This window comes from Trachypithecus francoisi, unplaced genomic scaffold, assembly GCF_009764315.1.
Source record: "Trachypithecus francoisi isolate TF-2019V2 unplaced genomic scaffold, Tfra_2.0 Lachesis_group0, whole genome shotgun sequence".
NCBI lineage: Eukaryota > Metazoa > Chordata > Mammalia > Primates > Cercopithecidae > Trachypithecus > Trachypithecus francoisi.
In genome coordinates this window covers 145,032,519-145,059,085 of record NW_022681453.1, presented here as the reverse complement: position 1 = coordinate 145,059,085, position 26,567 = coordinate 145,032,519, and the positions used below count along the sequence as shown (strand labels likewise).

Sequence of the window (26,567 nt, the reverse complement as noted above, 5' to 3'; positions counted from 1 at the left end):
CTAAAGACTCATATCTTACATAAAGACCCCAAACTACAAATCTCTTATAAGAAAAAATAGGTGAATGTGTTTGCAACCTTGAGATAGGCAAAAATTCCTTTGAAAAAATGTAAAGGCATTAATTATAAAATAAAAATGTTGGTAAATAAACTTTATCAAGATTAAAAACATCTGTTCATCGAAAGATAACATTGAGAAAATAAAAATGCAAGCCACATACCGGGAAAAATATTTGGAACACATATTTCTAACACAGGACTTGTATCCATACTATATAAAGAACAGCTACAACACAAGAATTAAAACACAACCAATTTCTTTAGAAAGGCAAAAGACTTCAATAGATGCTTCACAAAAGAAGATTTGCAAATGATCAATAAACACATGAAAAGATGTTCACCACTACCAATCATCAGGGAAATACAAGTTAAAATTAGAAATTAAATACCACTTTATACTCATTAGAAATACCAAAATTAAATACTAAAAATAACCAGGTGTTGGAGAGAACACAAAGCCACTAGATACTGATGGAAGCTTAAAATGGTACAAACCATGATGGAAAAAATGTTTAGCAGAATCTTATTGCGTTAAACCTAGATTTACACTATTGCTTAACAATTCCACTCACATGTTCACCCTCCTTAAATGAAAACATATGCCAAGTAAAGAACTTGTAAAAAATATTTATTGCAGCCTTATTAACAATAACACAAAATTGGAAACAACACAAATATCTCAACAGTAAAACAGCTAAACAAATTATGACATATCCATATAATGGAATATCACTTAATAATAAAAAGTAATAAACCAATAATGCCAACAAAGCCAAGCACAGTGGCTCATGCCTGTAATCCCAGCACTCTGGGAGGCTGAGGCAGGCAGACCACTTGATGCCAGGAGTTCAAGGCCAGCCTGCACAACAAAGGGAAACTGCGTCTCTACTAAAAATACAAAAATTAGCCAAGCATGGTGGTGCATTCCAGTAATCCTAGCTACTCGGGAGTCTGAGGCACAAGAATCACTTGAACCCAGGAGGTAGAGGTTGCAGCAAGCTGAGATCACACGCCACTGCACTCCCACCTGGGCGACAGAATGAGACTCTGTCTCAAAAATAATATTAACAGTAATAATGGTAATACAAACAAAAATACTGATAAATCTCAAAAACATTATCTTCAATGATAGAAGCCAGAAACAAAGGAATATATATAGTATAATCTCATTTACATTAAGTTTAATACAGGCAAAATTAATGTATAAAGCTAGAAATCAGAGTAACATTTGCCTGAGAGGAGTACAGAAATAGACTGGAAAAGTGCACAAGGGAATTTGTTAGGGTGATGAAAATGTTCTATATCTTGTTTGATATGTTTATTACATGAGTTTATACATTTGTCAAAACTCATCAAACTTTACACGAAAATCTGCAGAATTTATTGTATGTAATTCTCAATTCAAAATGGAAAAAAAATACAAAATAGATTTGATTTAAATCTAACTTACTCCCAGGCTATTCAAGTTGTGATATCCAAATTAAATAAGTTGAATTTGAGAGTATTTACTCTATTTCCACAGGTGTTGAGAGAGATACTCTCTCAGACTTTACACAGCTACCAAGGCAACAATGCCAGGAAAACTATTAATCAAGATATGGTAGCACCTGCTTGCAATCAGGAGAAGAAAGCAAAGAACACTGGATTATAAAAGCAGATGAGACCTACCCACTAGGCCTAGTCAGACAGAATGTTGGCGCCCTTGGTTCTGGCAACTGTGGCCCTGGCATCTGCTCATCATGGTGGTGAGCACTTTGAAGGGTAAGTAAGCCATCTTTAAGGAGCAAGTCCTTCTTCCTTGCTAGCCCCAAGATTTGGACACATCACTCAATTTACATTTTCTGTGCTTCTACTATCTCACTATTCAGCGAGAAGGTGTTCCGTGTTAATGTTGAAGATGAAAATCACATTAACGTAATCCGCAATTTGGCCAGCACCACCCAGGTAAGTAACAATTTTGATTTGCTTCACATGTAATTTAAAATCGTAGATCGCACTGTGATTCCAACAATGGGAAAAAATAACATGAAATATTAACTATAGTACTTTTGGTAGCAAGAAATAAAATCTTGGAAAACATTTAATGCCATAATGTCTTCTTTTTCTGCCTAAATTAGATTGCCATAAGCCCTGTGGTATTATAAATCCATGGTAACTTTTAAAAGAGCTGACAGTGTGACAACTGGATGAGTTGGAACTGTCACGAAGGTCACAGAACATCTAATGTGCAGTCACTTTCCTTCTAAGGCAAAAGAGAAAAATGATCAACTTGGATATTACTGAAAAACTGGGCTTTTGTCCAACTTCAAATTCATTTCCACATCCCATGTATCATCTGTCCTCTTTGATTTTCTTTCATTCCAAATCAAACAGCTTGGGTTTTCATGACCTTGATTCAGGTCCCCCTAATGATATGACATGAGGGGGAAAAAGAAGGTAAAAAGCCATGAGTGATTTTCATACTTTTGCTTTCAAATCACTGACATCTCTGTGCTATTTTTTTTTTTAATCCACCATATACGAGATGAGAACTGACGTTTTAAACTGTATATATAATGTAGCAGGAAGCTATTGCTGACCACAAATACAGCAGTTCCACTTGGGCCAATGCCATTTTTTCATAAATATATAAACTAAAATAATCTGCTAGCTTATACACACACACACACACACATACACACATGTATAGTCATTCTGTAGCTTTTAAGGCCTAGAGGAAGGAAGAAGAAGGTGGATAGTGTCATAATCACAGGCTCAGAAGTTCAGAATTGAAAGAAATATAAACTCATCTATTCTGGCGATTCACTCAAATCCGGAATTTCCTTCTGGGAAACAGCATCCGCAGTTGCTACCCCTGGTAAAACCTGTTTGAGTAATTCCGGGAATAGTTCGTTTACTACTTTTTGGAATAGCCCACTTGCCTTACAAATCATTCCAACTGTTTGCTTCCTTATTCTAAGCTGAAAACTTCTTTCTCTAACTTTGACCTGTTGGGCTTAGCTGAGCCGAATATCATGTTACCTCTAAGATTTATCTTTTTCAGCCTTTCTGTCATTTTTCTTAAAACTGGTTTACAGACTCTTGATCATTCTGCTCACCTCTAGATACAGCTCATTCTTTCTGTCTACATTTCTTTTTTTAAATGTAGTTACCAGAATTGACAATTGGCCTCCAGGTGTGCTCTGATTAATACATACTACAGGGCCGTTGCTTGCCTTCATTTGTAAAGCAGACATTTATTAATGATGCCTAAGATTCTTTTTAGCATCTTGAGCAGTCATAGAACACTATAAGCTTATATTAAACCTGTGTTCAATCAAAACCATTAGGTAATTTTTTTTCCTCACATGAATCACCCTCGAACGGGGTATCCCTCCTTCTGTGCTTACCTAATTGACTTTTTTCACCTATATGTAGCATTTTAGATTTACACTTTTAAGATTTATCTTGATAGCTGTTTTCAGCATGTTGAGACCTTTTAGGAGACTAATTCAGTCATCCAGGGCAATAATTCTTCCCCCTAACGTTGTATCTCCAGCGAGTTTGATAATCATGCCTTTTCAACTTTTATCCTTGTCACAGATAAAAGAAAATATTAAGTAGGTCAGGAGTCACAGAATTAGAGGCCTTCTTCATGTTTCACTCATTCAGTACATATTTATCATGAATCTCCAATGTGCCAGACATAATGTTAAGCACTGAAGTGATTCATTAACCTAGTCTCCTTGCACAAGTTTACTCAACTGCCCAAACTAGTGGGGTGTTACCTAGGGGTAACTCTGCCTGATGCTTTCTGGTTTATAAAGAAAGATATCAATGCAGAGACTTCATCAAATACTTTACTAAGATCAAGATTCAACATTCTACCAGGTTAGTGTTCTCATCCAAAAATAAGGTGAAGTTAATTGGGCCTGACTTATTCTTGCTTTAAACCATACTGACTCCCAGAGACCACAGCTTCCTTTTCTCAGCATTCACAATCCATCTGCTTCCAGTTACTCTGCAGCTTTGCCAGAATCCATGCCAGGCCCTAGCAGCTCCTGCTTCTGGGCTTCACCTGTTTTCTTGTCTCTAAAATCTAAAACTTGCCCCCTCTACTCCCCAGTAAGCCCTTCAAGCTCTGATTCTTCCAAGATCGCTGAGAAAGTTCTGCAATCACATCTGCAGTAATTTTTTTTTATTATCTAAAATTCAGCATTTCATAGTGGTCAAGAGCAGAGAGTCTGGACTAAGACTGCCTGGGTTCAGTTCCTAGCCCTACTACTTGTTAGTCAAACTTGGACACCTCTCTGGGTCTCAACTTCTTCATTTGTAAAATGAAGATGATAATACTATTTTATGTAGGGGATTGATGTGAGATGTAAATGAATTAATATAGGTAAAGCACTTAGAACTTAAATAGTAAGAACTATATGTGTTTACTGCTATTACTATCATTAGGTCTGAAATTTTGAATACAATTTATATGGCTGGTATAATCAATCACCTATGTCCTCATCTACCTTAGGCCTCAATGTTCTCTTTCCAAAGAAGGTATTTCTGCTTAAATCATAACATGAAAAATTCTTTACTTATCCTTGTGGTAATTTCATCTCCAAGTAGTAATCGAATAAACAAGGGATAGTGTAACTCTCTCTTGGAAAACACAGAAGCCAAAAAAGAGTTAAATAGGGCTTCTTTCTTTCCCCTGGCTGCAGACATCATGCTTTAGCTCCAAGCAGTTGGACCAACATATTTCTTCTTTATTCTTTTATTTTCAACATGATTGAAATGAGATTTTTATTCTCCTTAGCAATTATGGGAACAGCATATTCTGGTCTGCAGCCTTCCTGATAAGATCATTACAAGGGCATCCAGTCTTTGTATTCATCCTTGGCCATGTGTCCTTCCTCTCAGCTTTTGAACATGTCCTTTTAAATGCTGAATATATTGGACAGATCTGTAACCACACTGTACTCCAGCAGCCCGTCTTTTCTCATCTATAATTGAATAGTAAGGATTTTATTTTATCTCCTCACAATCAGGGTTGTACTTTTTCCTTTATTGAAGGCATTCACCATAAAACCTGTTCACTTTTCTCTGGACTGTCTTGAAGTCTGTGTTTCTCAAATTTAAGGTGCATTTTTCTCTATACCTAGAGTAACATGGCTATTGTCTTCCAATGTTCTTATCATTCCTATTGTACCAGTAAGTTCCTCCCTGCTGTCTGGAATTGGGCCTTGAGTAGAAGTTGCTTTCTTTTCCAACAAAAAAGGAAAATCTCACCAAGATAAATGAAAAGTCTATCAGATGTTTGACTTATAGTCAAATGCAATTGTGAAGAAACAAATTCAGGCAAATTTCTGAAGAAACAAAGATCCCCAACACCAATATTTATGTTTTTATTGGCCAATCTTATTCCCAGAAAAATTTCAGGTTGGCATGCTACTTTATCTTGCTTTTGGCTAGTTTTCCGAGATATTTTAGGAAGGATTCTTTAGTTGTTAGGCAGCCGACTGATTAAATTAATATAATGCTATCACTTAAAGATATCTCTTAATCATCCAATAAATGTTCTGTATGGTTCTTTGTCCTATTTATAATTTTATAACTTCAGTTTTCTAACTTCATAATGTATAGTTTAATTCCCTACATCTACATCCTATATTTCACTCCATGTTTATATTTCAGACATACATCTCATTCACAACGTCTTAGTAATTTCTGAAATTTATATTTATCACCTTATGTTATTACTTTGACTTTAATACCTGTATTCATATTTGGTGCATTGGTAACTGCTGTGAGACTATAGCATCGCTCCTGATTTCCAGCCATGTTTCTCCTAGGAAGTACCAGAGACTAACTCCAGTATAGGGGGTCTGTGTCACACATGCGGCACTCCAGAGGGTTCTATGTTGACAGATTTGCTAACTAGTTTTCTCCATGTCAAACTGAAATTTTTAAGCAACCTCAGGTTAGGTCTGTAAGTTTCTGTCAAACATATTTATGAGATTTATTTGCCCCCCACTTAAAGAATCCCTAATGCTCATACTGTAATCTTAAAAGTAACACTTTCTCTACATATATATATATATATATATATATACTCTTCTAATATTTGGTAGAGCTAGGACCAATGGGTAAGAGCTTAGGAGGATACAGATGGCAATTTTCAGTTTGATATTAGAAAGAAAACCATTTATAAGCAATTAAGCTGTTCTGAAGTAGCACTAGATATACACAAGGTTCTGCTAGAACCACCACCAGGAACATCATGCAGGCATTTGATGCTTTGAGTGGAAAGCTGGCATCTTCATATTGGCTCTTCCAAAGTAGACCCTGAGACAAAGATTCAAGGGAAAGAATTTTATCTGGGAAGCTCAGGGAGCCCTGGTAAAGAAGTGGGGAGTGCTACATAGAGGTAAAGGCAGCCAACAAAGGAAACGGTGTTAAGCCAGCTACTAGAGGACAACTGGAGGTAAATCCACAGGGAAACTCTAGGAATGTGTACAAACAACACACTTCAGAATTATCCCACCTGAGAGGTGAAGGAGTTGGAGTAGTTCAACATTCGCTTTTCAGGATTATTGGTTGAACCACAAAGAGTAATTTCCTTGGTACCTCCTGTCTACCTGGAGCTGAGAATTTGACTTTTCCCAGTTCTATAGGAAAGAGCCCTCAGGCACAGAGAGCAGATCTTAGCAACAGGAGTACACGGAGCACACTAAAAGGTCCCCGCAATTATGTACCAGCGGGACACTGTCAGGTCAGCTACAGATACATGGAGGACTTTATGTGTTTTGCCAATTCTCAACCTTGTCGTCTATAATAAAGACATCCCTCCCTATCCCACCACACCATAGAATGACAGGTGTTTATTAGGAACATAAATTCAGAGCTAAGTTTCAAAAATACGTTTTCTCTTATAATGTGCTTATCTTCATTGCCCTTTTCTCCACAATGTTGGCTAACTAGAAGTTGTCACCAGCCCCTTGCTTTCTCTGTCCTTATCTAAGCATGTCTTTATACTTCCACACTTCATTTAACCCTCTCATCCTTGACTCACTAGGTCACCTTCTACAGCCAATCCTTATCCAAACATTGATATTCTCTCCTTTCAATCCCTTTGTGATACTCACCTCACCTCACACTTTTTTCTTCTGGAATGCCAGTATCCCTGCCTCCCATGGCCCTGACATTCCTTATGGGCCTGCTTTGTGACTCACCACCTCTAGATATCTACAGTGGTTTGAAGCTTGCCAGGACAGAATATAGGTTACTGGGAGCCCCACAAGTGTATCTGAAACTGAGATGTCTTATAGTATTACCTCATCATTTTCTGCTGCACAACCTCTAAGTCTGCCCAGACTCCCTTCCAAGTTTCCAAGCAGTGGTCCTAAATATCACCATCAGACACATTTCTAGCCCCAAAGCAGTGTGCAAACATGTGAACAGAGATTGGCTGAGACACAGGGACAAAGAAAAATCCAATGTCAGGCTGACCTCAGACTTCTAGGCTTCCACTTAGCACAAGCAAGGAAAAGAAAAACAGACACCTACAAGACGCAGTATGTTTTAGTTAATATTTTTCCACTGAAAAGTGATACTTAAAACTGCACATCCACAGATTTTTTAAAAATGCTGTTTTGGACTTCATATTCTCCAACGTCTCCCCCATAAAGACAAAGGCCATGTTTGATTTGCCCACTAATGTATTCCTAGTCTCAGACACAGAGCCTAGCATGTCGTAGGTTCTCAACAATAGTTGATGAGTAACTAAATAAATGAAAATGTCAGTACATGACTGGATCCCCAAGAGCAATTTGTTTCCAGCCACAGTGCCGATATACCCATTGTGAAAAGATATCATTTTTCTTTCTGATGTATCCACCACAAATCAGGGATGCTCCTGGTTCCACATATTACTGTGACTTGCACAGAATTGAGTTCCAAGAAAAATGCATAAGTCCATTAAAAAGTAAAACAGCTTTATATTTCTCCATTAAATTTTGTAGTTCTAGTTAATTCATCATTCATCTAACACATAGATCCATTACCACAACACTACTATCCCAATAAGCTAGTGATCCAGAAAATCAATAAATAGAAAAGAACAGTTACAAAATACAACTAACTAGCATATGATGATATGATTTTCATGTTCATTGATAATCAATCAAGGTTATATATGTATTAGTAAACAGTTTTATCAACATCTAACTGCTTGGTTCCAACCCTTGTTCACTCAAAGGAAATATTTTCAACAGATTTCATGGATGATTTGATTTTGACAATAACTCAATTGAGTAGAGCAATAACATGCTCACAGATGATCATTCACCCATTGAATTATAGGTATGCAATATAGTTTATCTTGCCCTTTATTCAGATTGACTTCTGGAAGCCAGATTCTGTCACACAAATCAAACCTCATAGTACAGTTGACTTCCGTGTTAAAGCAGAAGATATTGTCACTGTGGAGAATGTTCTAAAGCAGAATGAACTACAACACGAGTAAGTTTATGTTTTATAAATATTAAAATTCTCTCCCATGCATGCTTTCATCTGAGCCTTTGAATAACTCTGGGAGGGTAGAAATGAGACCAAGACCATGCCTTCCCCAGGACCCCATAAATAGGTAACAGCAGAGCTGGCCCTGGATTCCAAGTCTTAAGACTTCAATTCTGATGGATTTTGTGTTTAGTTATTGCTCTAATGAAAATGGTTTTTATTCTTGAACCCCAAGTCTTCTGCCAGATATCTGACTTGGTCCATTTTACAAGCAATGTATAGAGTACAGGCCTAACCAATGGATACTCTATTCTCAGCCAGACATAGTTTTAACCCCAAATCTTATCAGCTCTTCTTTCTAGGGTATCAGCCAGACCTATTGTGAGCTATGAGGGCTATTTATGCATTTTTAGCCTAAGGAGAAGTATAGAGTCAGTCTGAATGACACTTCTGTCCTTTTTTCTCTAAAGTCCCACCACTATCTCTAACGGTAGGAGAAGGCATGGAAAGAAAGATGCAAAGACTAGAGTAGTTGGCTAAGCTGATCCTGTCTCCCTCACTGAATACCACTTTGGTTCATCTAGGTCTTTCATACAAGAATGTCTTCCTAAGTAAAGGCAATTGTCCATTTGCTGATCCAACAAATCAATATTGAATGTCTACATGTATCAAGTTCCAATAAGGACAGATATGGCCTCACATCCTTTAGGGGAAAACAGACTTTAAATAAGGAATTGCGGTAGTATTTAATAGATGGTAAGAAGAGTAAAGAGCTGGAGTTCAGAAGAATAGACCAAGTCTAGGGGTCAGGGAGGGCTGTCCTAGGAAATGATTCTTCAGCTGAGAACTGAAAGATGAGTGGGAGTTGATTAGCCAGACAAAGACGAGGAAAAAACCATACTTTAGGCAGAGAACAGACCATATGCTAGGGCTTAGAAGCAGGAGAGACCATGCTAACCCAGGACATTTGCATAAGAGGGAAGGAAGAAACAAGGTCTCTAGTGCAAAGCAGAGGTCCTCCTCCAGTGGGTGGATTAGGGAGGAACAAAGACAAAGTCTTGGGCTCTGGTCCTGTAAATTCGAATGTTTATCCAGCAATCCACCATCACAAACTCAAGTCGTCGTTATGTTTTGGAAAAATGTAACCTATATAATTTTAACAGAAATTTCTCTTGTTTTTCGCATCTTAAAAATGTAAAAGAATAGTATCTGTGCCAGTGAAGATGTCAGAATTGTCACCTATAAAATCTGTACCTCCATTAGGAGAAGTGGTATAGCATAGTGCAACAAGTAAAGGCTTTGGGGAAAAAACAGACCAGATTCTAATCCTGGCTTTGCACATTGCTGTATGATTGTGGGTAATTTGCTCAACCTTTCTGAGCTTCAGCTTTCTTATCCATAAAATGAAGACATAATGCCTCTCTCAAAGGGCTGTTGTAAAAATAAAACAAAACAATACATAAATAAATTACAACTGGTATTATATTGCTGAGAATGCTGCTATGGTTTACTGTTGTACAAAGAGGGAGATTATACATTTTTTAAGAGTCTACAGAAACTGCTATGTTTAACCCCATTATCATGCCTCACAAAGCTTAGCTATGTGCTTTCTGCCTGAGGGAAGTGTCAAAATGTGACCTTAAGAATTGACTGTCTTTTTACAACAAAGATATAACCTAGTAAGTCTCAAAATGTGATTAAGATTCATGTCTACAACATTTTGCTCGTTTTATTATACTGAAAAGAACATCTAAAATTCTAGTCCTTGGAGCATTCAGAAGCATTCAAAAAGATGAGTTTCTTTGTAATTCTTTAAGAAAAACAAAGATCAGCGACCATAGATTAACTCTAGCTACCTGAATGATGTCTTAATTCTACCCTTATCACAAAACAGTAAAATGGTTTCTGATAGAATTTCAATCTCTATTTATAATCAGATAGAAAATTCACTTTCCTTTTTAGTGGTGAACTTTTTGGGAATTGTGTATGAATGTTGTCTCATCTAGAACATAGGACACCCCCTGAGGGCTAAGAGCTTGTTAATTTTTGCTTCTCTGTTCACTGCTTAGCACATTTGTAGCATATAATTTTCAAAATATTAAATAATAATAAGTCCCTGGAAATCCTGGAGAAGCATACCAGCAATATCCTTGCTGGGGTTGCAAGCAGTCCCTGTGCATCCCATTATTACCTCATATGGTAACTAACTTGTATTTAGACGATTTCCTGCTGGCAAAAATTTGCAGTAGTGTTTGTGTATGACAAGAACCATCCGCTGCACACAAGTTCTACCAAAATAACTTCTCAGATTTTTTCGGTATTTCCAACCCTCTTCACCAAGACCTGTATTATTTGGCAGCTTTAATCAGATCCTGAATTATCATAGGAAAAAAATCAAAATGTGTGCAAAAAGAAAGATAACTGTAGTTTTAAATGCCAAAGCTTCACCCTTAGTAACAGAAAGACTAGGAATCAGACAGCATAAATTTCCAACTTATGGTTATGAAGCTAAGTTGACAGAACCTTTAGGTGGTCTGCCCTCCATGGAATTCTCTGCTACAGACTGTAGAAAGATTGCCTTTGCCCTACTTGATCCAGGGAGACTGATTGTTGCTCAAACATATATCAGCATTTTTCTGCATATTTCAGAGGTATACAGGAAGGTGTCCTAGGATAGCAATAGGCACGTAGTAATGTTCTTCAATAGCAGTGGGCACAAAATCCAGGTACTGATCAAATATTCCATTTTCCAGACATCTGAAAGGGGGATAAAACTGAGTCATGTCTTTCTTTACTTCTCAGACATTGTGTTCCTTGCTTTTTGGGGAGTCCCAGTTATCTAATTTGCTTGCGTGTTTAAAAAAAAAAAAAAAAGGAGAAGTTGGATGGCACTATAAAACGAGCATATAAAAGTATAAAACACTATACATGCTTCTCTATTTTGGAGCTGTGAGGCATTGTTTTAATCTTCTAGAATGGAAGCTCATTATTTAGTAATAATATTTTGTAATATAGCTAAAGTAGTACTTTGTCCTAAATCTAATAAAATCAAATAACCACAGGACTGGGAAGGATTATTTGAGGTCAGTCCCCCACCTTCAAGCAAAAGTCGGCACCACATTTCAACCGCACTCTGATGCTCTTTTGCAAGTTACTAGAGGATATTTTTACTCTTGGGTGTCATCTTCAATTTAACTAACTGGTTTTTTATGCTTCTTTGTCCTGGATATTGATGAAAATGTTTAATATTTAACGTAGTAATAACTCTAACAGAATGTCTCTTAGTACCAAACGAAATGCCAGCCCCCACATAGTCACCAATCCTCCTAAATAATTTAAACTCAGCCAGTCGCGGTGGCTCACGCCTGTAATCCCAGCACCTTCGGAGGCCGAGGCAGGTGGATCATCAGGTCAGGAGATCAAGACCATCCTGGCTAACACGGTGAAACCCCGTCTCTACTAAAAATACAACAAATTAGCCAGGTGCGATGGCAGGTGCCTGTAGTCCCAGCTACTTGGGAGGCTGAGGCAGGAGAATGGCGTGAACTTGGGAAGCGGAGCTTGCAGTGAACCGTGATTGCACCACTGCACTCCAGCCTGGGTGACAGAACAAGACTCCATCTCAAAAATAAATAAATAAATAATTTGAACTAAAGGGTTGGGTACAGGTAAGAGGATAGCAATATGTCTGGAAGCTTTGAAATGAAAGAGATGTCATTTTCTGGTTCCTCTTGGATTTTTTTTTTTTTTTTTTTCATTCCAAGAAGCTCATCCTTGCTAGGTAAGATTTGTTCTTTCACATTATGATATCGAGACATAATTGTCTTCTTAGCAGTTTCTGTCGGTCGATTTTTTGTTGTCATTGTTTCCAGGTTTTTGTCTTGCTTGGCTTGCTTTGTTTTGGTTTGGTTAGTCTGTTTTTAGTTTTTTGTTATCCTTGAATATCATTTTCCTGAACTATCTATTTTTTAGTTTTCCTCCACGTTTTCCTGAGTTATGACAGTGGTAACTGGCAAATTTTTATTTTTTTCATAAACTTGGAAGACATGTATGTAAATGACTAAGGCTTATGGATTGGAATCAAGCCACAGCATTTTGGAATTGAAAAAGATGTTGAATATTTACTAATCAAATGACCCCATTCTAAAACTTATGACATAAGGTCCAGGGATTAGATGACTTTTCTAAAGTCAATTTATGAGTTGGGCAAAACTATGACCTTGATCTTTTGATTCCTTATTCATGATTCCTTCTACTTCCACCCTATTCCTTAACAATTCAATTGGGGTGGTGAATATAATTGGGATAGTGAATATAGTGCTGACTAAAATCACTGTTCCTAACTATAGCAGACTGACTGATGTTCCCCAAAAACTCTATATCCTAATTCCCAGAACATCTGAATATGTCATGTTTATCACAAAGAGGAATTAAGGTTATAGATGGAATTAAGGTTCCTAATCAGCTGATGTTAAAATAGGGAGATTATTCTGGATTGTCCTATAGGTCCACTGTAATCATGGGTCTTTAAAGTGAAAGAGAGAGGGAGAAGAGGTCACAGTGATTGGATGTGAGGACTTTATCTGCTGTTGGAGCCTTGAAAGTGGAGAAAAGGGTATGGCCAAGGAATGCAGGTGACCTCTCAGAACTAGAAAGGGCAAGGAATTAGATTATCCCCTAGAGCTTCCCTGTTGATACCTCTTTTTTAGCCACACCTCATTTTTATCCCAGTGAGACTTATGTTGGAATTCTAACCTACAGAACTATAAAATAATAAATTTTATATATTTCAAGCCACTAAGTCTGTGGCAACTGACAGCAGCTATAGAAAACTAATATACTCACAAAGCATTGGCAGCTGTTCAATGGAAAATGTTTTTCCATGGAATAACTTCTAAAATCTGCATTTTTTCCTTTGTAATTACTACCTTAAGATAGTTAAGACCTTAAGAAAGTGTTTGTCTTTTGCTAGGAAACAGATCCCGTTTAGTATTAATTTATTACACTTTCCAAAAACAGACGCAAGTTCATACCCAAGTTAACCAATTGAAGGAGTGACCAGGAGGAAGCTTCAGAGGATGTCCCTGACATACTTCATCAGAATGTCCTTGGGGCAGCCAGAGGAGAAGCAGACTTTTGATGTGTGTCTGCAATTCTCTGTATGTCAGATAAAATCATTTCAAGGTTTAACTGGATAATAGAAATTTCTGCAAAGTGGCCTCTGTCTGTAATATTCACAGTACTGTGATCAAGGATACTAATGATCATCAATTTTTCTCTCTTCCAAGCATACTTTTCACTCAAAGTAGAAAGGGAAGTGAAGTCACACACATACACACCTTCAGACTGGCCTCATAATGGAAACTATCACCTGAACAATTCATTTATCTAAATAGGTAGGCCTCAAAGGTTTCTGTTACCACTTTTCATATTACCTTGCTACAGAACCATTATTAGATTACTTAAACCACCCAAAAGACAAGCAAATAGAAACTAGTTCTTTAAACCCATTCTTCTTTTACCTGGTAAATCTTCAGCTTGTTAATATTTCAGAATTTCCAGACAAGATATTTTTCTCAGAACCTAGAGACAGTTCCAAAGTGACAACTCCTCCCATTTACCCAGGATTGAGTAGCTCTCTGGAACACAAGACTTTTAGTTCTAAATTCAGAAAAGTTCTGAGGAAGAAAGACCATAGACAGGCTTCGAGTACATACTGTTGTGTGGAAACCCAAGGTCCTGACCCAAAATGTCCCAGGTACCAGGGGCAACCATTTTTCCAAGTTTAAGGTTCACAGATAGTCAAATACCTGAGGTTTGGGCTGAGGAAGATCCTATTTTGCTTGCACTCTCCAGTATCCTTCTTCGTGACTTACTCACTCTTTATGATCAGTAACAGAATCTCCCTGGAGCAGCTGAAGGTCATCAGGAAGAACCAGAGGACGACATGAGAATTTATGGAGAGTGCACTGTGCCATCTGCTAAAGCAGCGGCTCTGGGGCTTTATGTGTGTTCACTGGGGAAAAATACACTTATGTTCATAGGAACACCCACTTTGGTTCATTGCAGGGTACTGATAAGCAACCTGAGAAATGTGGTGGAGGCTCAGTTTGATAGCCGGGTTCGTGCAACAGGACACAGTTATGAGAAGTACAACAACTGGGAAACGGTATGATGTACACATGATTTAGACAGATATTACTTTGGGAATTGAACCAAGAATGCCACACTGATCTACAAATGATTCTATTTGGTAGATAGAGGCTTGGACTCAACAAGTCGCCACTGAGAATCCAGCCCTCATCTCTCGCAGTGTTATCGGAACCACATTTGAGGGACGTGATATTTACCTCCTCAAGGTAATCATTTTTAACCATGACCTTGCCATGTCTGAGGGCTTTAAATCAATGAATTCTAACATATGAACATCTGTTTCACAGACATGCTTATCCCAAACATTGTTATAACTCTTTCCCGCCTACACCCCCGAGGGAACCAGATTCCCCAGCTTCTTTTATCATATGTGGATTTTTAAATCATTATTTTGATTTATTCAAAAGGAAAAATGCAAAAAAATAAGAGAAGACCTATAAATTTAACCACATTCCTGTAAGCAATGTAAATGATTATCTACCTTGATGAAATTCTTCTTTCCCAGCTGTCGTTTGCAAATCCATTTGCTAAAGAGGTTCATAAACTTCATGTCTATCAGACAACATTACAAAGCATATCAACAATTTGTTTCTGTCATTTTCTAACACCATTTTTGTCATGTAATTCTAATGAAGGAAATAAAAAGACAAGGAATAAGTGAGAGAGTAGTAAAAATTCTTACAAGATTAGCAATAATCATGATTACTTCTAATTACTCATCCAGTTGTCTTGGTCATGTCACCTAATAACAGCAGCTGAAAATAACCTCCACATGAGTAAAATTAAGCAGGGTAATCAAGCATCATCTGAAAATACGAGCTTGTCAAGCTTAATAAAAGTAATAAACAGCCATATAAGCTTTCAGCTCAAACATTGTGAGTCTAGAAGCGAGAACATACTGTGTTAGTATTATATTTTAATTTGATTTAATCATGGGATCCAGCTCTTGCTGCTGTTGGGTTTCACTTGTTGAGTCTCAAGCCCAGATGGGTAGTGAAGGTTAACCCCTGAATGTCCTATGATGAATCATGGTTTCCCTTTTCCTTTTGCTTGCAATAGGTTGGCAAAGCTGGACAAAATAAGCCTGCCATTTTCATAGACTGTGGTTTCCATGCCAGAGAGTGGATTTCTCCCGCATTTTGCCAGTGGTTTGTAAGAGAGGTCAGTGTGTGAGTGGTTTTTGGCAAAGAGAATGTATGTTTTAATTTTCAATTAATTCCTTAAAACCTAGAGAGAATAATAACACAGAAAAAAATCCACAATTACAAGTTCCCAATTTTGGAAATTTGTTTCAACTTCCACCAACAGACCTTTATAAGGCAAGATTTTAAACAGAAAATTCCATTTATGGGCCAGGTGCAGTGGCTCATGCCTATAACCCTAGCACTTTGGGAGGCCGAGACAGGTGGATTGCTTGGGCCCAGGAATTGGAGACCAGCCTGGGCAACATGGTGAAACCTCATCTCAAAAAAAAAAAAAAAACAATTGTATTTATTTGAATTTCACTCATCTGAACTTTCTCACCCACATTTGGTAGAGAGTCCAACAACTAGCATAGTGGTTGGTCATGTAAAACCTAATGGTTGTGGTTAAACCAATTGGATCATTATCTCCTGGCTAATAATAATTTTATACTTCAGAAGAAAACAGTGCTTAGTAGTCCTTACTCTAAATGGTACTGTTTTTCATGCCTTATCATTCTAATAATAAGATATATGTAAAAGTCTTTTAAAAACAAGTTTTAAAATATGCATAAGTCTATACTGATATGCATAGATGATTCAATAAATAAAAGAGAGGCAAAGAACAACTCCTTCTTGCAGAAGAATTACAACTAATATATGTACAAAGAATGAGCAAAACATAAAATCATCACTAGAACACCACAGCAATAATCATGTCAGGCAAATCCACAGATGGATATAAAATTAGTGGGTAAAAGTTTAGGGAGAAACAAGATATTTGCACAGTCTCAAAGTTATCTCCTCCCAAAAATGTGTTCATTATAAAGGGAAAACTTACAGTGGATAAACCTAGCAGAAGGAACTACCTTAACTAAGTAATCAAGGTTGACATCACCAGTAATAAATAAGACATATCAATATCATGTACCTTCAGATATTATGAAGTGAAAAGACATATCACACTGTGATATGTGGCATTCTTCCCTAAAATAAGTGACCTCCCTTTAATCATAAACAAAATTTAATTTTGAAAAATAATTTAGACAAACTCAAAGTAAGGGGCATTCTGCAAAATAACCTGACCAGAACTCTTCGACAGTATTAAAGTCATAAAACACAAAAAGACTGAAGACCTGTCACAGATCAAAGGAGACAATGGAGACAAGACAAATAAAGGCAATGTAGGATCCTAGATTGGAAACGAGAATGGAAAAAGGATATTAGTGGATAAACTTGTGAAATCTGAATAAAGTCTATAAATTAGTTTATAGTATTGTATCACTGTTAATTTCTTCACTTTGAAAATTATACCATGGTTTTGTAAGATGGTAACATTCAGGAAGCTGGATGAAGGGTATATGGAAACTACTTTTGCAATTCTTCTATAAGTCTAAAATTATTTCAAATTTAAAAGTTGAAAACATTGAAGTGCTTTAAATATATAAGAATATTATCATATACAACATAATTTTTTTGTGAAGCACTTCCGTATATATTTGTTATATAGTCTTGGTTTCTAGACATTATGTATCAGATTGGCATCACTTCGCTTCACTATGTAGCTCACCGTCTGCCTTTTAGAAGAGGATAACTGGATCTTAGAATGAAATTTTACTATTTTTCCAATTTGCAAACCATTAAAAGAACATGATTGTATAGCTCCTGTAACCTAAAAAGCACATGCTTGATCATGTAATATTGTAATTAATTTATATATATATATATAATTACAAATAGTATATAAAAACTGTTCACACATAGAAGTCTAATCTATTTTAATGTTTGTTCAAGCAAGCCTAGGGAAGGGTTGAATTTAAGTTTAATATGATGCTGGATCAGAGGGACCATGACTAAGGGAACATATTAAGTGGGCATGATGTCCCTCATTCATAGACAAGTGTCTACATTACTTAACAGGGACAACAGGATTGTCCCTTCTTGAGAAAGACAACAAAGGAAACTCCCATCACTATGCAGCTTGGGGTGTTGGTGAGAGCCTTCCCAAAATCCCTGAGTATCAGCTTATTGTGAGAGGCATTTCATTACCTTGTTATATCGGACATTCCCTCTAGTGAGATCATCTACAGGAGGTTTCATAGAAAAGAAATACATTTCTAAATGACATTATTAGGAACACGCAGAGCTATCCACAGAACTTCTTACCAGAACTAGGTCTTACACTTATACCCTACCAACTTTGAAAAAATCTATTGTAGTTGTTATCTTAAAAGAAATGAGTATATATGTTCTTCAGAAGTCTTTAATTAAATAAGTTTCTCATTAAAGTAAAAAGTTAAAATAAGAAGGATGCAATAGAAATATCCTGGAAGCAGAGAAGAATTAGAAATAACAATTATAAATAAAAACATCAAGTATTGGTAGTAATTTGCTGACTGCTTTTTAAATATTAATATTGTCCATCCTCAATAGGAAATACTGTTTTTGTTACCAAAGTTAACATTCAACAGTCTTTGTAAATTTTAACAGCATCATATGTTTCATTTTTCCATGACATTCCTCTTCATAATTCACATACAGGCTGTTCGTACCTATGGAAGTGAGATCCAAATAACAGAGCTTCTCAACAAGTTCGACTTTTATATCCTGCCTGTGCTCAATATCGACGGCTACGTCTACACCTGGACCAAGGTATATGCAACAATACTGAGAGAGGCTGATTAAATTAAAACCAACCTCTCTCTATTATATTTGTCCTAACCATATAGTCCACTTTCAGAGCCGATTTTGGAGAAAGACTCGCTCCACCCATGCTGGATCTAGCTGCGTTGGCACCGACCCCAACAGAAATTTTGACGCTGGTTGGTGCGGTAAGTATCTGGCTAGCCATTTTGCATGTATCCATTGAAAAACATAAGAGGAAAAATAAGAAAACACAATAGTGTCTAAAATAAAAAAAAAACTGCAAAGTTTTATATTTTAAAGTTCTAACTTTCTAAAAGCACCAAAAAAAAAAAAAATTTAATTCAATTGACTAAAACATATTGAGAACTCTGTTGTGTTCCCAGCTGTGCTAGATGCTGAAAATACAAGGCTGAACAAACCAGACATAATCCTACTACTCATGGAATGTATAGTCTAGAGAGGGAGACAGCCATTAAATAAGTCATTATTTACATAAAATTGTAATGCAATTAAGAATAATCACACTAAAAATGTTTTCATGGATATTAGTTTGTCCCCTGCTTATTAATATTCTTACACTATATTGATACTACACGGAGACACATTGGTGATTCCACGTGCAACTTTTTACCATGTTAGCTTAAAAACATACCATCCTAATCCTGTGATTAAATGGGTATTTTACTACATAATATATACATAATAGGGACAACTATAAGGACTCCTTGATTAGGACTCCTACGAAACAACTTCCTAATTTGAAAGTTTAAAACATCCTCACAAAAACCTCATTAGGCGATCCTTGCCATTAACATTACATGTTTTTCCAGAAACTGGAGCCTCTCGAAACCCCTGTGATGAAACTTACTGTGGACCTGCTGCAGAGTCTGAAAAGGAGACCAAGGCCCTGGCTGATTTCATCCGCAACAACCTCTCTTCCATCAAGGCATATCTGACAATCCACTCGTACTCCCAAATGTTAATCTACCCTTACTCATATGCTTACAAACTCGGTGAGAACAGTGATGAGTTGGTAAGTAGCAAAGTAGTAGGTATGACATTTTACTGTTGAGATTTTTAAAATTCTAATCCTGAAAAAAAAAAAAATCATTATAAGAACACTTTCTGGAAGCCCCTTTATTGATTTTTTGGTAGTAGAATTGAAAAACTTATTACAGATGTATAAGGAATCTGGAGTTGGCTAAAAGAAATACGATTTTCATACAGGAAATTGTTCCCCACATGTGATTTATTGACTAATCTTCAAAATGACAATAGCTCCATTTCCTCTGGCTTCACCACAATACTGACTCACATGATGATTTCAGATGCATTTGAGATAATCAACAAAGTTGCTTGATCACATACGTATTTTTTTCAGTCAGCTTTGTCAAGCTGCCCTGAGCTGAATTTGACACAGATCCAGAGCATAGCAGAGCATAGCAGATGTCATTAGGAATTTGTCACACTTGGGTGATGTCAGGTTTAGTCATTAAATACTAAAACTGTTTATTTCACTTTTTGATTGGGTGAGACTCAAAAGTAAATCAATCAAAGAACAAATAATGTGAATGAGTCTTTACCACATACAGGGCATAAAGCAAAGAAATTTAAGAATCTCTGACATCAAAAAAACTAGCAATCTTATTGAACAATCAAGACATAATCACTTGAGCAGTTAAATAATGAGTTTTCTCGTTGAGAAATATCACATGTCAATGAATAATTTTTTAAATAAGCATGTTTGAATCTTTCAAACAATATTTCATTAATTTGTGAAACATCTGGCTGCCAGAAGTTGGCACCAATAAACTAAAAGAGCAAATATAAGATTTAAAGCATTTGAGTTACGCCAAAAAAAAAAAAAAAAAAAAAAAGTATTCCACTTAGACAATGACATGCATATTTGGCTTACCTAAATGAATAAATTTGAAGACCCAGTAACTTTAAAACTAAAAAATGTTGTTTTATACTTTCAGAATCAGTCTTTCAGAGACCAAATAAAATATGTAATGCTGTAAATATTTTGAGAACAAATCGGAAAAATAACCCCATCTCCTAGAAAATTGATAGCTAATAGTTGGATGGGCCCTTTTCTTTAAAAAAAAATACAATTTTTCAAAAAGCTTTTCATTTTTCCCTATCCGTAGCCAATATATATATAAGTTAGCACCGCTAAGCATTTCAGTTTTTCATTTAAGCTCGGTCTGTATATGTTCCCAGTGGGCGCTCACAGTCTTGCTGTCCCAGAGATGGGTGTGGTTGGCTCCTCATTTCTGTCCAAAATTTCTGGCCACCAGAAAAGAGGAGGTGGGGGTATGTAGTTTGTATAGCTCATGTAAATATATTTAAGTTGTGCCATATCAGAAGAGAAAAAGTCAAAGCCATAACCACATACTAATGAGTTAATAATTTAAATATAAAAATTAAAATTACAAAACACATTGAGAGTAGCAATAATATACATATCCAGTTTGCTTCAGTATCAACTAGGTTTAGACATAAATACTAAAAGACTAACACTAACAAAATAAAGCTTAAAGTGTTCCTGGAAGCTGAGCTGCCAAAGTTTTCTTATTCAGTACACTTCCTATTCAAGGAATAAGTGTAAGCCCTTTTAGTGATGAGACAGCTTTGTTGCCACTAGTTGTATACAATAACAACCAGAATCTGGGCTACCCTAAAAGTCTCCAAATCATCCTTTAAAAAAAAAAAAAGGCAAGTAAGTCCTGCCTCTAGAATATTACGAATAATTTTTGCTACTTCCTAAGGGAATTTTCTCCAGCAAAAGAAGCAAGCCTCAGAGTTAGCAGTTTTAATGGGCCAATTCACATGTGCGCCAAATGGTGTAAAACTGTTCCAACAGAACGTGAGTCACTGATACTCTTCCCTAAGAGTCACTTCTTTGTTTAAAGTCAAGGAGAGGTAATAGTAAAAGAGATACTATTCAAAATCCTGTCCTCCAAAATTGTTGTTAAATTCTAATTGCCCATGAAGTATAAGTAGAATTCTACCAAAGTAAAATGTTCATAATCTATTCTCAAATGGAGAAAAAGCACAAGCCACAAAATAATCTTATTTTGGATGCTTGTTTCTATATACACAAAACTAAAAAGTTCAAATAAAAGTACATGCCACTTTTTTTTTTTTTTTTTTTTTTTGAGACGGAGTCTCGCTCTGTTGCCCAGGCTGGAGTGCAGTGGCCGGATCTCAACTCACTGCAAGCTCTGCCTCCCAGGTTTATGCCATTCTCCTGCCTCAGCCTCCCGAGTAGCTGGGACTACAGGCGCCCGCCACCTCGCCCGGCTAGTTTTTTGTATTTTTTAGTAGAGACGGGGTTTCACCATGTTCGCCAGAATGGTCTCAATCTCCTGACCTCGTGATCCGCCCGTCTCGGCCCCTCAAAGTGCTGGGATTACAGGCTTGAGCCACCGCGCCCGGCCACATGCCACTTTTATGTTTACCAGAGTACAAGACAGGTGACTAAAGTGCAAAAATTGAATTTGATATATCATACTCATTGATTTAAAAGTTATTTTTAATTTCCAATAATTTTCTCTATTGATTAAGCTTTCCTCTACTATCTTAAAAGAAACGCTTAAATGCCACTAGTAAGTGGCATGCTACTTAATGTGACTGTTACTTGATTATCTGATTCATTTGGTGTCTGAATTTAGTTTAGTACACCAAAGCAACTTTAATATTTTGAGTAGCTAGAGATCCTTCCAACATTTTCTTGTATGGTAGAATTCCAATTTACTTTCTTCCAAAGCACATTTTGCTAAAACAAGCTCATTAACTATAGTGCAATTACAAATATATGTATAGACAAAAAAGAATATGAGTCTCTCAAAAACATCAGTCTTAACATTTTTAGTTTTTATTTGCAAAGAGGATTTCAGGGGGAAAAAAAAATAAGCCTTGGTCTAGAAAGGTTAATTTTCCACCCAAATCTAGTGCCTCTGTATTAATTCTTACACAGAGAAATGTGACTCTGCTGCAGAAAACAAAAGGTAGCAAAACATTAAGAAGATGAATTCTTGCGTCATACCACATTAAAATTTAAAGGAAACAATGGGGACTTATATAGCATTCTGCCAAGTCATTGGTATACATGGGATTTCTATTTTTCTTTATATCTATAAAATTATTATTATATTTATAGCAAAAAATATATGTTTCAATGACAATAAGACTAGACTAAAGGAAATTATTTTGTTCTTATGTTAACATTTTCAGCCCAAACTTAGGACATCCTATAAGCAGCAGCCCTTTGATATCTGAGTCATGATAAAAATTTATGTGGCTTCATTTCTGAATGATTTTACATGTAGCTTGCCTAATAATTGCTCACATCATAAGACAACCTTCCAAAGAAAGAAGGGCAGAGATAAGAATGCAAAAGACCAATGAAGTAAAGAACAGGAAAAGTATTATATGGATTGCAGAGAAGACTACTAGAAAAGATATGTTTAGCAGAGCAGAAGGGAGATGGAATAACAAGAATATCTCACACATATAATGCTTTCCCATTTGCAAACTGCTTTTACTCATACTATATTGTTTAAAGCAAGAATACAAAGTGCACTCTGAGCTTCTAAGGGCCTCATAAACTGTCCAGCCTCTCAGTGTAGACCTCTTTAATATAAAGTGGCCACTACTGTCAAAGGAAGTTTTAAGACTTAGAAGAAAAACAATGAATTTAGATTTCCAAAATTGTAAAGGACAATGAAATATTGAATTCTGTGACCTCATTATTGCCAGAGAAATTAAAACTGGGAAAAAAGGCTTTCAAACCTAACCAAATGGCTGCATTTATTGGGCAGGAAGAAGCACTCAATCTTTGGTACACCTTCCCCTGCAAAGATGTCTACATGACACTGTTAATAATAATAATAATAATACAACTTCAAAGTGAAAAATGGGATGCCAGAAGAATATCCAGCCAACAAGTATCTTGTCCCTCTCCACAGATTAACAAAATGGAAAGCAGAGTGCACTACACAAAGGTGCCAATCCAGGGCATGAGTCTCGCACCATTTCTCTGCATTAGAAGCACAGAATGTTATGCCTAGAAAAGTCTTAGAAATTCTCTGGTCTGTTTCTCATTTTCCAGCTGAGACATGGAAGACTTGGTGAAGCCAACACTAGTAGTCAGGGTAGCCCTGGGTCTAAAGCTACTGGCTCCTGAAGAATCTTCTAAGCTGCCTCAACTTCCAAAGACACTCAGACACATATTTAAGTGGGTACATTCTATGGTGGTACCCCATAGAACTGCTTTCCAGAAGAAGATTCATCAGAAAGTCTTTAATCCTACACAGTACATCATAATTACCTCTGCCTCTGGACATTACTAAAGATGTACTCTGGTTAGCTGAGATGACTGACTTCTAATGGCCTAGTTTTTTTGATTCTGGCCCATTCTTTTGAGAGATATATATTCATTAACCAGGAAAAAGATAATAACCAGAAGAAAAAATATGACAGACTTTCTAAAAAATTATTAAATGTGAACAAAAGATAGAAAGCTACTTCTAAATTCTAACACCTTCCAGTCCAGTGACACCTCACTCACTGCCTCTTAATTGAAGTTTTAATTAAGGCATTACTAAGACACAAGTCCACTGCTCACCTCAAGAATGTGAGTATAATGCAAGATTATGATTAAAGATAAACATAAAAATCAGAGGAAAGAATATTGTGATTAGAAGGCAGACAGTTGCAGGGCTATGCACACACCCATGCACATCACCCATCACAGCTGCTCCATGTCCCTAATAGCAAGAGCAGCAAGCCACAATTCTGCTTTCAGGTGTGCTTATCAGCGGCTCAGGTGAACAGAGCTTTAGACACAAAACATCTGCTGCAGGAATTTTCTCCAAATTTATACTCTCACTTAAAAGACAAAAACTTTAAATGACAAACTCAGAATTTATTTAAGAAACTAGTTGCTTATTCACCGTTATGCTCTTTAAGGGACTTCTTGGCCTGATAAAATTCTCCTACTAGGCCTGGTCAGTACATGGCTTATCAATCATCAAAAATTTCATAGCCAGGCCTGGTAGCTCATGCCTGTAATCCCAGCACTTTGGGAGGCCGATGCAGGAGGATCACTTGTGGTCAGGAATTTGAGACCTGCCTGGCCAACATGGTGAAACCTCTTCCCTACCAAAAATACAAAAATTTGGCTGGATGTGGTGGCACACACCTGTAGTCCCAGCTCCTCCGGTGGCTGAGGCATGAGAATTATTTGAACCCGGGAGGCAGAGGTTGCAGTGAGCCAAGATCATGCCACTGCACTCCAGCCTGGGTAACAGAGCAAGACCCTGTCTCGGAAGGAAGGAAAGAAGGAAGGAAGGAAGGAAGGAAGGAAGGAAGGAAGGAAGGAAGGAAGGAAAGAAGGAAAGAAATTTCATTAAGCAACTATTAAGTGCTCATTATAAAGTATGTTTCCCTGCCACTGAGAACTTACAATCCTACTGAAATGACTAGACTTGGGTACCAGAAACCATACAAAAGGAGAACAGAATTGGGAGTTTCCCATTAGTGCAGTAGTAGGAATTCAGGAGAGGAAAATGGCAATGTTTGCTGAAGCTACTCAGTGAAGATCATAAAGAAGGGATGCAATTTGTTCTGAGCTTTGAAGTCTGGGCAGAATTTGAGTGGCAGAGAAAGGAATAGGATGTTTTAGGCACAGAAAATAGCCAACAAATGAGCAATGGAGAAACTGAAAGATGAAGTTGAGGAAGGAAGTAGAATGGGGTCATCTTGTATCGAGTGTTCTCCCTGGGGAAGAGTTGGGGCAAGGGCCAATCAATGAGATGACCAGGTTGTGTAGGCACTTGAATGCCAGGATGAATCCTGTGTCACAGTGGGCCCTGGAGCCAGGGACCTGGAAAATAGGATTGTAGGTCCATTACAGAACTTCCAGTAGAATTTGGAATTCAAACAACAAACAATTTTTATTGTAACCATGTCCAAATATTTCATGGGACAGACTATTACTGAAAAATTATTGTTCATCTGAAATTTAAATTTAACTGGCCAATCTGTATTTTTTCCTAAAAGCCTGAAAGTTCTTGGGATAAAGTGATGTTTTAGCAAAAGTGACCTAGCAGAGATGTTTAAAAGATACCTGTAATGTCATCAACAGAGAAAAAGGCATTCTCATAGCACCTTTAAAATCAGTTGTCTTTCTTTTTAATCTTTTTCCTAAAATAAATCCTAGTTTGCCATGATTAAATATTTTATATGACTTCCATTTCAACTAATTTTGTCCCCCACCCCCACTCCCACCCTGAGATGACATTTGGCAATGTTTGGGAGACATCTTTGGTTGTCATAACTGTCAAGCTCTACTGGCATCTGGTGGGTAGAGGCCAGGGGATGCTGATACACTTCCTACAATGCACAGAAGAGCCCTCCCATTCCCAACAAGTTATCCAGCCCAAAATGGCAAGAGTGCCAAGGTTGAGAAACTTGCTTTAAATAAAGATAAGAACAAAGTCACATTCCTGGACAAAGCCTCTTGCCTTTCACAGGATCTTATACTTTCTTCACAAAACTTTACAATGTTCTGCAAATTTCAAGTGCAAGAGAACCTACAAATCCCCCATTAGACAGTATTTATTTATTTGGGAGAAACTCCACTTCTACCAGAAAAATAAATAAATAAATAAACAAATACATTCTCTAGACTTTGAAATTTCAGCTGACTCACACTTCACATTTCCCTTGAATGTCAAAGAGCTTAAAAATATGTATGCAGATCAGTCCAATACAAAGTTTGGTTTTCATCAGTGAAAGCATTCCCACACTCCCCTGGGCTCTGTGGAAATCGGCAGGCCTGGTTCTCCTAAGTCAAACTTTTTCCTAACTCCTTGCCCTTCTCTAATCTCAGGGCCTCCTTTTTCTCAAAACACATTTGCTTTTTCAGATCTCAAATGCTTTCTCCTTGGTGCCTGCTTATAGACTGTAAGGACTTCTTCTTTTGCACCAAAATTATTAAAGTTAAGTTTCGTATTGGTCCCTTGGT

The 26,567-nt window shown here is 36.9% G+C and overlaps 1 protein-coding gene across 2 annotated transcripts in view; it reads left to right on the top strand.

Moving 5' to 3' along the window:
- Positions 1-1,581: 1,581 nt before the first annotated feature.
- CPB1 (carboxypeptidase B1) overlaps positions 1,582-26,567 on the top strand; it is a 32,130-nt gene continuing 7,144 nt past the window's right edge. For both annotated transcript variants that reach the window (XM_033212372.1, XM_033212374.1), the window contains exons 1-9: positions 1,582-1,820; positions 1,928-2,003; positions 8,431-8,555; positions 14,622-14,721; positions 14,810-14,911; positions 15,765-15,866; positions 18,428-18,538; positions 18,627-18,717; positions 19,363-19,565. In XM_033212372.1, coding sequence (XP_033068263.1) covers positions 1,750-1,820; positions 1,928-2,003; positions 8,431-8,555; positions 14,622-14,721; positions 14,810-14,911; positions 15,765-15,866; positions 18,428-18,538; positions 18,627-18,717; positions 19,363-19,565 — 981 coding nt within the window. In that variant the 5' untranslated portion in view covers positions 1,582-1,749. The remainder of the gene's footprint in view (positions 1,821-1,927; positions 2,004-8,430; positions 8,556-14,621; positions 14,722-14,809; positions 14,912-15,764; positions 15,867-18,427; positions 18,539-18,626; positions 18,718-19,362; positions 19,566-26,567) is intronic.